The following is a 16727-nucleotide window of genomic DNA, read 5'->3' on the forward strand; positions in this document are numbered from 1 at the left end:
TCTATTTTTTAGTGTATCTGAATTATTTTTAGTGTATCTGAACCAGTATCTTCAAAAAACAGAAGCTGTTGTCTTCATCTTCTCCATTTATGACTTTCCACATTTATAATTCTGTAACTTTTTCCCTATCTCTTTTTTAATGGTTGATTCTCCCTCTACCTTTTAATTTATTCAAAAATGTGGGAATTTTTTTGTTGTTTTCCTGACTCATCATTTGGATTACCTTCTTTAGGGAGAAAGCAGAGAGGAGGAGAACATGCACAGTGTGGATACCAGCAGCATTAAAACCAGCCCTGGGTCTCCAGAACCAATAGATAACATTAATTTCTCAATAATACTTGAAGCACCACAGGTATTTGGTTATTTTTTTCGTTCAGCTTAAGTTTATACAGACAGGAAATGATATTTTTAAGTAAAAAAATAGTAATTTTTTAAAAAAGATAAGAGTGAAGTATTGGATAGATTTCAGGCTGGATTCCCTCTGAAAAAGCCTCTTAACAGCAAACTGTGTGCAAAGTGTGTTGTGAACAGAGAACACTTACCAATGCAGTTCCCAGACTGCTTTATCAAATTTATTATGTCATTAAAATACCTTGGGTTACCTTGGATATGAAATAGGAATGCTGTGTTAATATTACTCATAACTAGTGAGTTCAGCTTTGCAAAAAAAGTCAGGTATGGAAGCAGAATGCTTTTAATTATAATGAAGCAAAACAAAAAAGTAGTTTAGTGTATAAGTCACACTTGAAATATGTTCTTCTTTATAGCCTTCTGATGTTCTTTGGAGTGATTTCTTTGCTCTCTTCCTCAATTCTCCTCTTTCTTATTTTCTGAGAAATAATTCTGCTTATTGTAGGAGGATGTGGCACTAAAGATAGTGAGAAACTCAAATTCTGAGGTAATAGGCAATAATATCGCAGTACTCACCAGTGCAGAGTTAGAGAGATGTGGATATCTTTTAATTTTCATCTGTTCTCAAGTGCTTTGCAGAATTCACACTGGTAAATGCATTCTTTTTAGACCAGAAAAGGCAATGCCAGGATCCTCCAGAACTGAAACAAAGGAAGAAAAATAAATTCTAGATTTTCTTGTAGCTAAACATATTTACGTATCTCTGGATGCAAACATTTTCAATGCTGAAATGGCAGATTAGAACCACCAAAAGGAGCAGTATTATGGGACAGATGTAGGTATATATGAAGAAATTAATCTGGATAATGATAAATGATATTTACTGATTTTCATGGTGTAAAGTGGAATTTGTTGTTTTATGGGTGCATAGGAAGGGTTCCACACAGAATTAGTCCTCTGCTAGCTCAGATTGTTTCTCTGCTTCCTAAATAAAACTGATGTTATTATTTTTAGAGAAAGTATTTTATCCTAAAGTCCTGCTGAATATAGAAACTGGACCTCAGAGGTGTTTGGTTGCATTTTGTTTCACCTCATGTATGAGAGCATTGGTAATAGCTAAATTTTCCATCCATTTATTATCTTATCTGCTCATATAAGAGCCAAGAGTGGTGTGTCATGATGGCTCCCACTCCGATGTGCTGACAAAGCTGAATTTCAACAAAAAAAAAAAGGAACTTGGATATTTTATTTGCTACCACAGTAGACTTTATGTCATGTTTGCAGCATTCCCTGTGCCATTGGGAGCGTCTGCTGCTGCAGTGCAGCAGTCGAGGATGATACAGAGCAAACTGCTGGATCAGTAACACAAATTGTGTGTGGTTCTGAGCTCAGGCAACTGTTTTATGTAACGATGGAGTTGGTGGAGGTGTTGGGAGAATGATGCTGCAGGAGCGAAGTGAAACTAAATGGAATAAAGATGTAGAGAATTAGGATCTCTTCAGATTGGGTGTTTTGTGAGATCGAGGTACACAGGTTAAATAGATTAAAGGAACATTTAATGCTTATGAAAAATGTGCTAATTTCTAGATTGCTGGTGTTCTGCTTTTGTGCCAGCTGGTATTGACTGCATTGTTTCCTCATGCTTTTGCCTCTCTCTTGTTTTCTCTTCTGCCTCTCACTTGAATTATACAAACATTTTGGCAGCATCTGAGGGTTTTTCTTCTGTATTTGTACAAATGTAACAACACAGGGTTCTGATATTAAAGGTCAGAAATGGTGCAGTAGCTTGGGGAGTCTGGGAAGAGGCAGGAAGCAGAGAGAAAAACATTTTGAGTGAGAAGCCCTGAATCTGTAGATTGTTTTCAGAGTTTGGGGGTTTGGGGCCTTAAGGATGGGTTTTGGGGTTCTTCAGGCCACACAGACTTGGTGGCCTGACAAAGGTAAAACCTTTCTGTGTGTAGCAAAATTCTGGTTCCAGTGCAAGGCATAAAGTCTCTGATGCCTGTGCAGACTCACTGTGAGCCAGTGAACGGCACTCCATTCCATTTGGGAGAAACAGGGATTACTGGAAATTGGGGAGGCACATGACAAAATCCCAGAAAAGGAGCTGTTGAGCAAGATCTTTCAGAGTGGGTTTTCATACTTTTTCTCTTGGTTTTGTTGTTTGTTTTTTGGTTTTTTTTTCTCTGTAATTTGAATTGCATAGAAAAGTGAGCACTGTTCTCTTTAAAACAGGAAGGGCATTAGATAGTGATCCTTTTATATCCTTTTCTTTGAGTATGTGGGTCACCCATTTCCCCTCTGACCCAGGTTAAATATTGTGTGGAATACCCAAGGTAGGACAAAGGACTATGGCTTTTGATTTGTGGGGTTTTTGAGTTTTTTTTAATTGCTGATATTGTTGCATAAGCAAACTCTTCAGCTGTTTTTTATTTAGCTGATGATATTGTAAGAAATGTACATAAAACAGGTAAGTGTGAAGCATGGAGATACTTTAACCAGATTTATATATACTTTTTCCTGTAGGTTTTTAGTGTTAATTAATAATTTTCATTCCCTAACTTCAGTCCAGATTTTTTTTTAAAGGGCTGCAGCCATATCTAAGCTGTGCAACTTTAATTTTGTTATATTAAAAAAATTTCATTGCACTGTCTACTTTTGGCATTAAAATCATAAGTCAGATAGTGTGTTTTCTTTTAGAAAATGCGAAAGGTAGAAGATTTTCACTTTAAAAATCAGGATGTACTTTTAATATGCATAAAAAACCATAGTTTTAAAAGAGTTAAGAGGAAACATAATGGTAAAAATCTGTCTATATTCCTGTAATGTTCTGTGCAGGGTTTCAGAGATGAAACACCTTTTAAAGAAGAACTTGTTGATGAACCACATTTGGACTTGGGAAGGTCATTTCAGCTTTCTCAAAATGACGATGAGGATGAGAGGGAGTCCTGGGAGATGTGTGAATTCCTGAAACCCAGAACAGAAGACATGGATGAAGAACGGGAAATGCTGGTGGATGAAGAGTATGAAGAAGATCCAGACTTCCTGAAATATAAAGCATCCTGTGGACAGAAGGCAACTTCAGACAGGAACCTCGATACAGAACGATGGGCAAAGCAACTGGAGAGTACTGAAATACAAGACTTGAGATCCAGTATTAATTTAAGTCCAGAACAGTCCCTGGAATATCCATTCAGTAAAGATCAAATGGTAAGGAATGCTGTGCTGGTCTCAGTGCTGTACCCTCACCATGGAACCCAGACCTAAGGGCAAACTCCAGACCTAAACTCTATTTAGTTTAATTACTTGGGTACCTCTAAAAGAAACCTTTTGTATGTTTTGGAAGGTTCTTTTGGTTACTTATTGGGTGCATGTCAGTAACACCAGAATGTCACTTTGTGGTTTTAATAGTCCAGGGGCTTCACTGAAAGGAAGTGAAATTTTTAATCCAAATCAGTTCCTTGAGCCAGATGATAGTGCAGTTGAGTGAAAAATTATGTGGTGGAAGCAATTGTAACAAGGATATTGGTGGATAAAGGAGTAGGAGAAGACAGAGCTTCAGGTAAATTGCAGAACTCCCATTTATGTCCTTCTCGAGTATTCTGAGGGTTATTTTTTCCTTCTGATTCTTTGTTCATTCCCTTACCAAAGAAAAAAGTGATAATATCAGCCTCCCATGCACCAGCTTCTGAGATGTGTGCTTTTATATGAAAAAACTGAAGTGGAAAAGGATTTAACATTACAGCCACAGAGAATTTCAGGTTTTGTTTGGCTTGTCCCGTTATGCACTATGTACATAAACAGGCTAAAATGCAGCTTCTACTGAAAGTTTTATACCTGAGTGCACAATATTAAATTTATATACTTTTTACTTATAAACAACAAATGAGCAAGAGTAAAGAACTTTTTGTCTGAACTACATTGAGTAGAAAGATACAGTTGCTTTATATTGTAATTGCATGTAACATTTTTCATGCCTCTTCTTAATATAGTGCATAAATGAGCAGTTAGTATTTAAATGAGCAGTTAGTATTTCATAGTTATCTGAATAAATATGAATGTACCTGAGAAAATGTGTATGTTTGCTGTAAAAATTAATGTTCCTGTCAAATACCTCAGTGTAAGTTAATACCATTGCTTTCTAACTTTAATTACTTTTTTTCTCCTCTGTGAAGTGTGAAAAAAATGCTACTATAAGGTCACTCTTTCCTGGAACCACAGCACACAGTGGCTACCAAAAGGACATATTTGATACTGAAACCACTCAGTCAGAAGAAAAAAGCAAGATGGATTTAGGTTTGTTAGAACCTTTTTCTTTATCTTATAATTTCATATTTACAAATTTAAATTTTATACCAAAATACAAATTCTTTCAAATAATACAGTATTTAAATGACGACTTTTACAGGCTCAAAACAATCTGGCTTTAAATAGGTTTCAGCTTTATAATCTTTCTTCCTCCTCCACATCTGGGCAGGTTTAGATTAGAAGTTAGGAAGAAATTCTTTAATCAGAGAGTGGTGAGGCCCTGGCACAGGTTGCCCAGAGAAGCTGTGGCTGCCCCATCCCTGGAAGTGTCCAAGGCCAGGTTGGATTGGGCTTGGAGCAACCTGGGTTAGTGGAAGGTGTCCTTGCCCATGGCAGGGGGTCAAATGAGATGAACTCTAAGGTTCTTTCCAACCCAAACCATTCCATGATTCCACAATCTTTACCCACAGTTGTCACAAATGATACTGAAATGGGCTGCAGCTTTGTTCTGCCTGTGGAAATCACTTTATTCTGATGATGTCCCCAGGAGGGGGATATTCTGATAGCTAATGTCCCCAGGAGGACTCTGTGCATAAGGAAAATAGCTTATTGCTGTAACTTCTGTCAGGATTTTTTCTCAGTCACTTTTGACTGCTAACTGTATAGATTTTTGCACTTAAAAAAATTTTAAAAATTAAGTAACAGGCTCTGGAGGTGACTTTACCACAACCAAAAATTTGCAGGGGAACTCTATATTGCCCCATATCTTGGTTTTGTAATCTGTGTTCAAGAGCAGAGTTTCTGTTTGTCAGATGGCCAGACATGGGTGGTTAGAATTTGGTAGATCATCAGGGAAATAAATTTATCAACCTGCCTGAAATAACACTCCCTGATTGGGAGGAAGGAGGTTGGGCTGTTTCCTGTCTTTGTCACCTGCACCTTGTGCAGCAACTGCTATGTGTGAGCTGCAGTGACAGACTGGAACTCTGGTGGTTCCGTTAATGTTGATGCTTCTGTCACCAAAATGACATCAATCTTCCCCAGCATGATGGGATTCTGTGCTGGAGCAGGGATCTGCTGTCCCTGCGCAACGGATAGATTCACTATTCCTAACCATGTGTTTTTGTGAGGAACATCTGATGTGTAAGTTGTACCTAAGGATGTCTGAGTTCCACAGAGATCTGATGTTTTCCTGTACTTGACTGTATGTACATCAGAAGCAAGGTGCTATAAAAAACTGGTTAGTGTGGTTTAAATTTCCTTCAGAAATAAATGTTGTGTATCTCTAAGCCTCCTGATCATCATGCAACATCCACGTTTCATAGAACTATAGAATCCTAAAATGGTTTGGGTTGAAAGGGACCTTCACATCTATCTTGTTCTATCCCTCTGCCACGGGCAGGGACACCTTCCACTGGACCAGGTTGCTCCAAGCCGTGTCCAACCTGGCCTTGAACACATTTAGAACCTGGTGAGCTAAGTGGTTTATTTTCAAGGATGATAACTGGTCAGTGCAGGGACAGAGGAAGTAAAAATTCTCATCTACCCCTTTTCATCTTCAGGAACAAAGCTTCGGATTGACTCTAAAGGGCCTGGGCTTGCTGTTGATTTGGAAGCTATTGAAAAGGAAGAGCTAAAAGGAGAGAATGATGTTTTCTCTAAGAACCTGGAATCTGGGAGAGTAACCACCTTAGCTCAGCCTAGAACAGCGTCATGCAGGTATGGAGAAATATTTCAGGTTCTGAAAGACTTTCAGTTAAAGATCTTAACTGTCTTCTTGCTTTACTTATTTACTTTACTGACTCATCATTAAAGGCTGTGTGAAATGTTAAGATACATTGATGACTCTTGCCCAAGGAGCTGAAGTTTGCCTTAAAACCTTAAAACTTCCCATGTTTCCTCCCCTGAGTACTGGGCAGAAAGGTATGAATGACTCTGCCACCTCCTTCACTTACTCCACGGTGAGGGGAGTATGGATGTGTCCTGGAGGAGAGGGATGTAGCCTTTACAGCAGCATTGCTCTCCCCTTAGCTTCTTACTATATCTCTGTCCTCTTGGTTTTCCCTTTCCTTTGTTCTTCTTTTTGGGAAGAGCAGTTCAACCATGGCTCTCAGGCCTCTGCAGGAAACCGTAGTCTTGCCAGTGGTGCTGAGAAACCTTGAGCTGGCACTAGTTGTAAATATTTGCCATATCTGTCAAGTGTCCCAGTCTTTCCCCCAGCAGTTTTGGGTGAGTGGGTAGTGGAGCTGTTGTAGCCTGTTGATTCCAATCCTCAGTACTTCCCTAGTTCATCTGTAATCTCCCCTTAGAGGGAAAGCAGCTCAGCAGTAAGGTAAGGGGATTATTCTCTGGGTTTGGAACACACAGGATCTGTTCTATTCTCCTAGTTGCATCATGATATGCTTTCTGGTCAGCTAGGCTGGTTTTGGCATGTTTATGTCCCTCTCTAAGCATCACAGCATATTTATCAGAAAGTAAATGTTAAAATTGCTTAAATAGTCATTTCAAATGAGTAAATGCAGTGCAGATTTGTATATCATGGAGCAGCTTATAAATTTGGTCTGCCCATCATGTTTATTTCTGGAGCATTCCTGAAGTACATTTAAACCCAAATACAAAAATTCCTGTCTAGTCTGTTGACTTTGTACATTTGGTTTAAACTGGACAGTGTGAGAAGGTGTTGCTGTCTCGCTGCCAGATACAAAATGTGTAAGGAATTGTGACCTGGCATGGGTGATGCCTCTTTTATTTTTTTATTCTTACCCTCTCTCTGCCTCAAATTAGTGAATTACCCGAGAGAGAAGAAGGAGAAGGAGAAGAAACTCCAAACTTCAGCCACTGGGGACCACCACGAACGTATGTTCATATAATTACATTATTCCTTCCCATTTACCTTATGTCTTTTTTTCTGTGAGCCCGATTAGTTCTCTTTGTTTTTTTTATTCTCCTCCTCTGCCAGTAACTTTAGGGTACTTGTGTACCTTGGGCTTTCCTAGATACAGTGAATTTTTAACAGATGTTCAACAGAATTATGCCTTCTATTTATACAGCTGACTTGGGAAAGCTTGGCTGGTTTACGTTGTGGATGACCTACAAGTTCTTGCTCATTTAATAACTATTAGGTGTGAACAATGCACACAGTGCTGCTGTCTCCCTTTCCACAAGTTCCCTGCTAAAATCCATGGCACAATTCCAAATTGCCAGGCTAACTTTTAGCCATGTCCTTCTTGTATTGTTAACATTTTTAGGTGAATTGTTTTTATGGTCCTAAGTAAAATATGATCAAAAAGTTCCTGTTTAAGCTGATTAATACAGCCAGTGTTCAGAAAGTTATATGAAACACTTTATTAGTTGTCTAGTGTGCTACTTGCAGGGCTTCCCATTTCCAGACAATTTCCTCAAGCTGAAAGAGGATGAGTGTTTACTTGAAGATCTGACTTTTTCTGAAATAAAAGCCTCTGCCCAGTGGACCTGGATTGGCAGCAGAATTTTGTTTGTTCTTTTTGTGGGGTGAAATCTGCTCAGGGTAAAAACTGTTGAGAGCATTCTTAGGCTTCTGACTTTATCTCTTTACTCTTTTAAATCTCCTTGAAAGACCAGGAGCTTACATTTATTTAAAGATTCACATTTATAGTTTAAATAAACTGTTTGAAGATGTTAAACTACCACACGTATTTTTTTCAGTGTTGAGATCTTCAGAGACCCTCACGTGTCTCTTGGAATCAGTATTGTTGGTGGACAAACTGTCATAAAGCGCCTGAAGAATGGAGAAGAACTTAAAGGGATCTTTATCAAACAAGTTTTGGAAGACAGCCCAGCAGGAAGAACCAGGGCTTTAAAAACTGGAGATAAAATACTTGAGGTAAATGGAGATAAACCTACCTTTTTAGTCTAAGAAATAAAGATTGACTCAAACAGCTTTGGGAGGAGCGAGAGACAAAATACTGCCACCACTTCATGAAGTATTGACAAAACTGTGTTTTGAAAACCAAAGAAACCTCTGGTGGTGTATTTTTTTTTTCTAAGGTCTGACTGCGGAGCTCTTTTAACATTCTCCTTTATGTTTAAGAAAAGACATGACCTGGTGTCTGAGGGGGAAATGAAAAAAATGGGAGTGCCCTCTTCCCATATAAATGAGTAATAAATTGTAGCATACCTATAAGCATAATTTTAACACAGAGAAGAACATGGGCTCTTCATACTGAAATATGGGCTGTTATTTTGTGTGTGTGGATTTAGAGTAGTTAACTGATTAACCGCTATTTGGGGCAAATCCCTGATTCTGGCAGGTGCTGTGGGGGAAAGTGTCATTCCTGCCTCTCACCTTTGGCTCTTTGTTGATTTTTTACTCATTTTTCTCCAAATTAATACTTCTGAATCTCTGTTCCCAAGCCAGTAGTGCTGCTCAGGTTTAGTTTACAAACAGGTAAAATCTGAAAGAGTAATATTACACCTAACATTATGTAACACTCTGACAATCTTATTCCTTATGTTTTTATCTGGAAGAATTGTTTTGGGAGATGTATGGCCATCTTTTAAGTATGAGTTCTAAGTAATACAATTTTCCTTAAACCATTATGGAAACATACTTTACAATTAATTTGTCTTGACTGTTTTTGATACCTTCCTCAGATACACTAATCTTCTGCAAGTGTGTGTAATCTCTTGCAGTGACTCTGTACCTAATAAACATTGTTTGTTAGGTTTCTGGGATAGATCTCCAAAATGCCACCCACGAGGAAGCAGTAGAAGCCATCAAGAACGCGGGAAATCCTGTTGTGTTTGTAGTTCAGGGTCTGGCTAACGTACCAAAAGTAAGTTTATTTCTATTTTTATTCCAAAACTTAATAAATGTTTAATATGCATCTTATTTTAAGCTTGGCTCAACTCCTTTCAGCAAGTTCCATCAATTTTTGTGTCCAAGGATGGATCCTTTCAGTTATAGACCAGTTGATTGATTGATTACTTCTCTGGCCTGATTTGAAACCTCATTTCTCTGATTTACCTTGAGTAGATATAAATCGGCTGACTAGGTGTTAATTCAGCTCTCCCATCTGTGTCGTAAGAGTCTGGCCCTGTGTATTTAATTTGTCCATATTTCATAATCTAAAAATATACTCTGTTATGCAGAGGAACAAAGGTATAATTAAAATTAGGCAGATTTACACCAGCCGCTCCATGTAAAATGTATCACCAAAGGGACCTGAAGTAGTTATTTGGGAGCAAGTTAATTTCCAAGAGATTTTAGGTATCTCCTCATCTTTGAGGTCAAGGCAAGAAATTTTTAAAAACCTGAGTAAGAAAAGGCATACAATTCTACCTGCATTGAAGTACACACAGAAGCCCCAAATTTGTGTGTACTTTTGATGTAATTTAAGAGGTTAATTGGAAATTTTGGTAGTTTTGGGGGCTAGATATCAACCAGTGAGCAGTACAAAAAAGTATAGAATGTTTGTAAATTCAGGAAAATAATGTAATTCATTAAATTCAGTAAAAGAATATAATTTACAATGCCCTTCTGCATGGGGCAAAATGAAGAGAGTACTGGGTAACTTTGTCATTGTCGTGAACTGATTTTGGATGGGTTTTTTGCAGTTGTAATGCTCTTTCTAATGTGTGTAATATACACTGTTTTTCAGGTGGTTGCTCCCGCCCAGCCTAAGGGAATCAAAGTCAGCAAAGATCAGGATGCAGACAAAGAAAATAAGAGCGATAAGGTATTTATTCCATTCAAAGCTATACTCAAGTTTTACTGTATCAAATGGTATAATAGCATGTATTCTAACTCTGTGATAAGCTTCCTCTGAAGTCTGAAATTAAATTTGAAGTGATTTGTTGAAATATCTTTGATTCTATGAATTTTTGCCGTATTTCTGCCAAATACAAGTCAAGTTTCTGACAAATATTCGTGGGTGTCTGCTGGATGCTGAAACCCTGTATTTAGCACAGCTCCTCACTGTCATCTCTCTGAAGTACCTGTTTTGCTCCTTTATGGAAGCAAATTGATTCTCTTTTGTTCAGCAGAAACAGAGAAATAGCACCATGTACACAAATAATATCCTTAATCTGAGGCTGGCTGAAATTCAGTAAAATCATGTTATAGGATAATTAAATCCACTGAGTCTCCTGCATTTCCCATAGCTGTGTAAAACAAGGAAATGACCAAGGGATCTGTAGCTGCTCAGCTAATTGTGAAATGGTTACTGCACAGCGACTTCCAAATAACTTCACAGCAGTTTTAAAAGAGAAAAAGTCTGGTATAAAACAGTGAATTTGTCTTAATGGCTTCAGTGAGGGAAAAAATTAATTTCTCATTCCCAACCATGTCACTCTCATGGCCTGATGATTTCCTGTGGGAATTACCCTGACTGAGGAGTGTAGGTCAGGTACTTTCAGAGTTTGTCAGAACTGGAGGAGCAGAGACAGAATTAATGCAGACACTAAGTTTTGCCTGGTGCAGTTTAACATGCCAGCTACAAATAGGATGAACTTTTCATTTGATCCTACTCAGTACTCTGGGTACCTGAAAAGACCCTCTTGCCTCCAAAATTTTTCCTTTCAGGTACAGAAGCTACAAGGCTCAGTTATTCAAAAAAATCAAGGAAGATGTTGAAGATATGCTTTCATGCCAGTGGATAATACTTCCAATGAAGCAGTTACAATCCCCTTTTCTTGTTTTTTTATCTATATTTCTAATCTCAAAAGCTCTCATCCTCTTGCAATGTGCTGCCTTTAATCTCCAGCACTCCAGCGTGTCACATTCTACAGCGTTCCGAGGTTAAAGAGGGAGCCCCATCTTTTTCAAACCTTTTTCATCTGTCGGTGCTATAAACTGGTGGGTGGAATAAAGAGCTTCAGTGCATAAATATGTAGCTCCTTTTTAGCTTTGAACATTAATTCACAAAGCAGTCATACTGCGCTTCCGAAGTGCCATCTCAGAGTTGGAAAGAGTTGCTATTAGTGGATTATTAGTCCACATCCCTATGGGGAATCAGTGATATTTCTAGTCCAGTCTTCAAAGTGTCACAAAAGAGTTTGGTTTGAAAGCAACCACATGCAGCTGGAAAACCTGCCATTTTCTGTACGATGAATTTTTTGAATACTGAAGGTTTTGCCCGATTTGTTGGTGTTTATCTTCCTCTGTTGATGTGTTTGTTTAAAAATTATCACTTTAATTTATATAAAACCACTTAAAACAGTTGTGGACAAACCAGATATCAACATTATTTTGCTTGTTGGCTGTGTAAACTGTGCTTTTGCCTCCGTGTTACTACAAAAAAGTGGTATTATAGAGTAGTCAGGTACAGTTTATTCATCTGGCTTTTCAGTGGGCCAGGAGAGATGAGAGAAACTTGTCCCTCTGAGCCTTACAGAGAAACCATGGATAAGCTTAGGTGTCTCAAGTAATTTCAAACAGACTTTCTAATAAATGTTTAAGGTCTTAAAAAGCCAAAGGGTCAACATTTAGACTGTAAGTTATTACTAAATTATAGTGATAATAAAGTGACTCATTTGTCATAGGCAGCTGAAAGGAAGGCTGCAGGTTTTCCATCTTTATCTGCTCAGTAAAGTAGAACGTGAGCCTTCTCATGCTTCCTGGATCTTCTGGATTTTGCACAGTTCTACCTGTGCTGGCTTCAAGAAAAAAGTGGGAGGCACGGCTAGTGTATTGTATACTTTTGGAAAACAGCTATTGTGTTTCCAAGTGGATTGAATTAATTTCAGTTATTATGGCTTTTCTGTTTCAGCAGAAAAAAGTGTTGCAGCACTTTCCCATTGTTTTTTAAATGGATGAGATGGTAGTTATCTTACCTCACCAAATTTTCCATGTAGCCTGCAGTGCAGCTTCCTAGTTATGCTATTCTGTACAAATTTAAGCTCAAGATTTTAAAACTCCATACACAGGTTCAGCTTTGGTTGCACACAGTGAAAAAACATTATCCTGGGTTTGCTGTTTGGGTGTTGTGTCATATTTCCCAGCTGTAGAAGAAATTAATTACGGACATTGTGGGTGCTCTAATGGCATCTTGTCCACGGTGTTCCCTTTCTAAAGTGCATCCTGCTATTAGTAGGGTTGCAAGGGATGCAGCTCAGCGTCATTTAGTGAAATCACATTGCAAACTAAGGCAGGATCCAGTTCCTGGGAGCTATAAAACCAGTTGCTCGGCCGAAAAGTGCCTTCATTAGAATCAGAGCCTGCTCTGTATTCCTGCCATGCATCGCTACATGCGTCATTATAGGAGCTGCCTGTATTTATGTGAGGTAATAGAATTTTATTGTGAGATATAATTCAAAATCTTTATTAAATTTAAGCCAAAATAAGGATGAACTGTGATGTTTAAATATTCATATATGGACTAAGAGGTTTGAGTTCATATTTTATATGTAAAAGTTTGTCATTTATCAGCACCAGACAGTTATTGAGTCTGTAATAAGAAAGAGGGTGTAATTTAATGGTTTTTTTTAACCCTTGAATAATGTCCACACTTTCATGTGTATGACAATACAGAAGTATTTTGTCAACAAGTAAATGTGCATGCACAATTGTGTTTTATTTTCTGTTTTTTAATGTTCAATGTCACTTCTTGTTCTGCTTTCTTGCACAAAAAGCCTTTGCTGCAGAATTTAGCATTGTAATTAAATGCTGTGTCTGTGCAGGTACAGTGACAATAGACAGTAGGATTTTTTTCGTGTGCAGGGAGGTTACAAAACATGTAAGTGTTTGTCTTTGAATCCATCAGAGAAAATATGGGGCTCCACCTCCCATGAAACTACCACCTCCTTATAGAGCCCTTGAAAGGCTACACGCAGAGGAAGCTGTCGTGGATGAAGAGGAGGATGAAGATGCTTGTGCAGAGAGTGAGTAGTGCACAATCATTACATCAGATTACATTTCTGGAACTCAATCAGACTGTGATAAAACCTGTCTGCCATTTATTGTTGTGTTATGGGCAGTAGTGCTCAGTGTGGCTGTAGCATCTAATCCTCCACCTGATTTGTGACTTTGATCATCTTTTCTTCCCAGCCAGGCTCCTGTAGCTCAACTTTTCCGAAAAGATAGAAGAAGGGCTCTGTTTATTTTCAGTCTAAAAATGGCTAAGCTGCGTCTAGAGGACTTGCTTGGGCAAGGCAGATGTTATGTTTTACTGTTGTAATTGCAGTGTTAGTTGAGCAGTCATAGGTTGAGAACCACTGGTGCATAGTTCTTGTCCAGAAATCTTGCAGGTGATTCCCGACAATGCTGTTCAAGCCAGATAATTTCCTTAAAAAAAAAAATCTGCTGATTTATTGTTTCGTACTTTACTAAAAAAAGGACCCCCCCCCTTTTTTTTTTTTTGTAGCACCTTTTATGCGAAAGGTTCTGCAATTGTCCCATTTCAGGTTTTGCAGTGAATTACAACAAGATGCACTCTGTGAAAGAGTAGGGACCTAAAGAGTAGGATGCAGTGGAACTTGAGAACTTCTGGCAGCATGACTTAGATTCCAGCATACTGCTTTGAGAATTACAACTTTGGTTAAATGGAATATTATTATCCATAGCCTATTTTCCACTAGAATATTTAGAAATACTAGAATTGCAGTTAGGAGTCCTAAATTACTTTCTAAAATAAGTTACATTCTATTTTTTATCTTTATGCTCTTTTGTATCAAATCAGCATAAAGGTGGGATAAGGCCTTGATCAGCTTGGGACTATATGATCTTTAAGGTCCCTTCCAACCCCCTAACACTCTATGATTCTCTGTGGGCTTTTGTTGGGGTTTGGTTTGTATTTTTTTTTGCTACAGTGGTTTTTTCTCATCATCTTTAGTCTTGGAGAGGTTTTTGTTTACCCTGGTTATGGATCAGCCAAAGCAGAGAGATGCCTTTGTAGCTTTTGATCTTGAACCAACCGTGGCTCCCATTCAGAGTGGAAGCCCCGAACTTGGAGCCTGCTGGTGGGAAAGCTCTTCCAGCTGCTCTTGCTGATTTCTTTGGCAGTGGTGTGCCATTGAAGCTGAGATAATTAATGAGTTTGGTTGGTGTGTCACTTTTAGGGCCGCTTTGGTGGAGACAAGAAGGATTCTGGAAGGTTGTTCTCATGGAAACAGTAATGGGGGTAGAGGAGAAGTGTGTTCAGGTCTGCCTCTGTTGCTTTGAAGGAAAGTTGTGAGCTCTTGAACTGAGATACTTCCAGAATTCCCCCTTACTGTGTTTGTCATCCCACTGGTTTGAAGTATTCCACATAGTTACCTCAGGAAGGTTTTCCAGTGTTTCTGTGGGGAGTGGTAGTGAGGGAGGAATATTTGACTGCAGACTCTGGGGATGTTGGATAGGATTTATCTTGAGCTTTCAAACAGACTCAGTAAAACTCCAATAGTAACAAACTCATTTCAGCTCATTATTAAAGTTATAATTCCCAGTTAAAGGATATATGTGATAAGTAGGCTGACACCTGAGTTATCTAATTAGGATATGCCTCAATCCAAGAGCTTGCTAGACCTCAGTTAAGACTTTGCTCAGAAATAATTCCTTATTCATGGGCTTGGTCATTTTTTAGCTGTTCTGCCATCCCTAACGATATTGCCGGCTGAGTCTGAAAGCGCAAAAGGTAAAGCTACTTCTGATATTAAATTCATCAATCCTGCCAGACTTGGCAGCAGCACACATCTGTTCAGAGGGATCTCCTTTTCTCTCCCCTTTTTACTGACCGAAAATGTTTTGCAATAACCATCTTTTCCATGAATCTTGGAAAACCAAGACGTGCATTTTCCATTTTATTCTTCCCCCACCTCATTCTTTTTCTTTCAAATAAAAAAAACAGGCTAAGGAAGCTTAAACTAAGTTTGTGCCTCAACCCTTGAAGTAAAAAGCAAGTTAGAAATGATCCAACTGTACTTAATGACATTAAGCATCTCAGCAGCTGTGGAATGGGCTTTTACAGAGTCCCTATTCTGTGATCACTTGAAAAACAAAGTTTTCTCTGTGAATTCCAGTACAGTATTGTTTATGTGAACTGCTTGATGTTCATAACTTCTGTCCTGATTCTTGAGCACCTTTTCCAGAAATCTCAACCCAGGCCAGTACTTGTCTTTTTAACACTGTACATTTGCATGTTCATATGGATCTGTTCCTTACCTACTTATCCTACTAATTCTACTGGTTTTGTAACTTTAATAATAAGTGAACAGGTGAGGTAGATTTATTGTCTTCCTTATTTAGAAGATAAGGTATCTTAAAAAGGAAGGTGTGGTGTCAGCCTAGGTAAATTCACATCATGACCTCTCCTTCTTTCATTTGCTTCCTGTAGTTCTCCATCTCTTTCATAGCATGGAAGACCTTGGAGGGCGTTTTGAGGTGGGACAGCTGTAAAATCTGTCCTCTGATTGTGCTCCTGATGGATTTTATTTTCTTTTTTAACATTCTTATTAATACAGCTGCAGTGTCACGAACCTGCTCATCAATTTCTTTCATACTCCAGAAATACTTTACTTGCTCCACTTGACATTTTTTCTCCTTGTTTGTCACTTCTTTGAACCCGTCCTCTCATCTTTTGTCTCCACGTCCTTCATCATTCCCCAGACTGAAAATGAAAGCAGAGCATTGTTAGTCTTCCTGCCATGCTTAGAAATTTTTTCTTTCCTTTCTGTCCCATCCATACTGCCTCACAGTCTCTGTGTTTTGTCTGTTTTCTCCTTAAAGTGGCTGAAAAACCTTTTGGTATTGATTTAATCTTCCCTGTGGGAGCTAAATCCACTTGCCTTTTGGCAATGCTCCCTTTTATTCCTGCTTTTTCACTACTGAAACTGTAGCTTTCATTGCTGACTTGTTGAAACAAACAGTAATTTCTTGTAGATGTTTTCCCTTTTCTTTTCAAAGGTTGTTTTTGATCCAAAAAGGGTGAATCCTTGTTGGGAATAGAACTGTGAGGTACCTCTTGGTCTAGAGAAACTCCATACATATCCTCCGTGTTTCTGTGGTTTGAGAAGTTTAAAGTTCCAGCTGTTTTTTGGTTTTTTTTTCAAATGTGACCTCTTGCACCCAAGACCCTTAGGTTTCAGATCTGCTTCTCCTTTATATTTCTGTTTCATACCTCCAGTACTTCCAGTATTATATCCTAAGTTCTTAGATAGTTTTTCCTAGACTTTGA

The 16727-nt window shown here is 38.4% G+C and overlaps 1 protein-coding gene across 6 annotated transcripts in view; it reads left to right on the top strand.

Annotated features, from left to right (window-relative positions):
- The window catches only part of PATJ (PATJ, crumbs cell polarity complex component), a 140651-nt gene that overhangs the window by 44775 nt on the left and 79149 nt on the right, over window positions 1-16727 (top strand). For all 6 annotated transcript variants that reach the window (XM_027694499.1, XM_027694497.1, XM_027694500.1 and 3 more), the window contains exons 18-26: window positions 233-352; window positions 3190-3561; window positions 4527-4647; window positions 6162-6318; window positions 7384-7455; window positions 8284-8461; window positions 9303-9413; window positions 10239-10316; window positions 13341-13458. In XM_027694499.1, the coding sequence (XP_027550300.1) occupies window positions 233-352; window positions 3190-3561; window positions 4527-4647; window positions 6162-6318; window positions 7384-7455; window positions 8284-8461; window positions 9303-9413; window positions 10239-10316; window positions 13341-13458 (1327 nt within the window). The remainder of the gene's footprint in view (window positions 1-232; window positions 353-3189; window positions 3562-4526; window positions 4648-6161; window positions 6319-7383; window positions 7456-8283; window positions 8462-9302; window positions 9414-10238; window positions 10317-13340; window positions 13459-16727) is intronic.

The sequence above is a fragment of the Neopelma chrysocephalum genome, unplaced genomic scaffold (assembly GCF_003984885.1).
Source record: "Neopelma chrysocephalum unplaced genomic scaffold, ASM398488v2 Primary Assembly neopelma1_97, whole genome shotgun sequence".
Taxonomy (NCBI): Eukaryota; Metazoa; Chordata; class Aves; order Passeriformes; family Pipridae; genus Neopelma; species Neopelma chrysocephalum.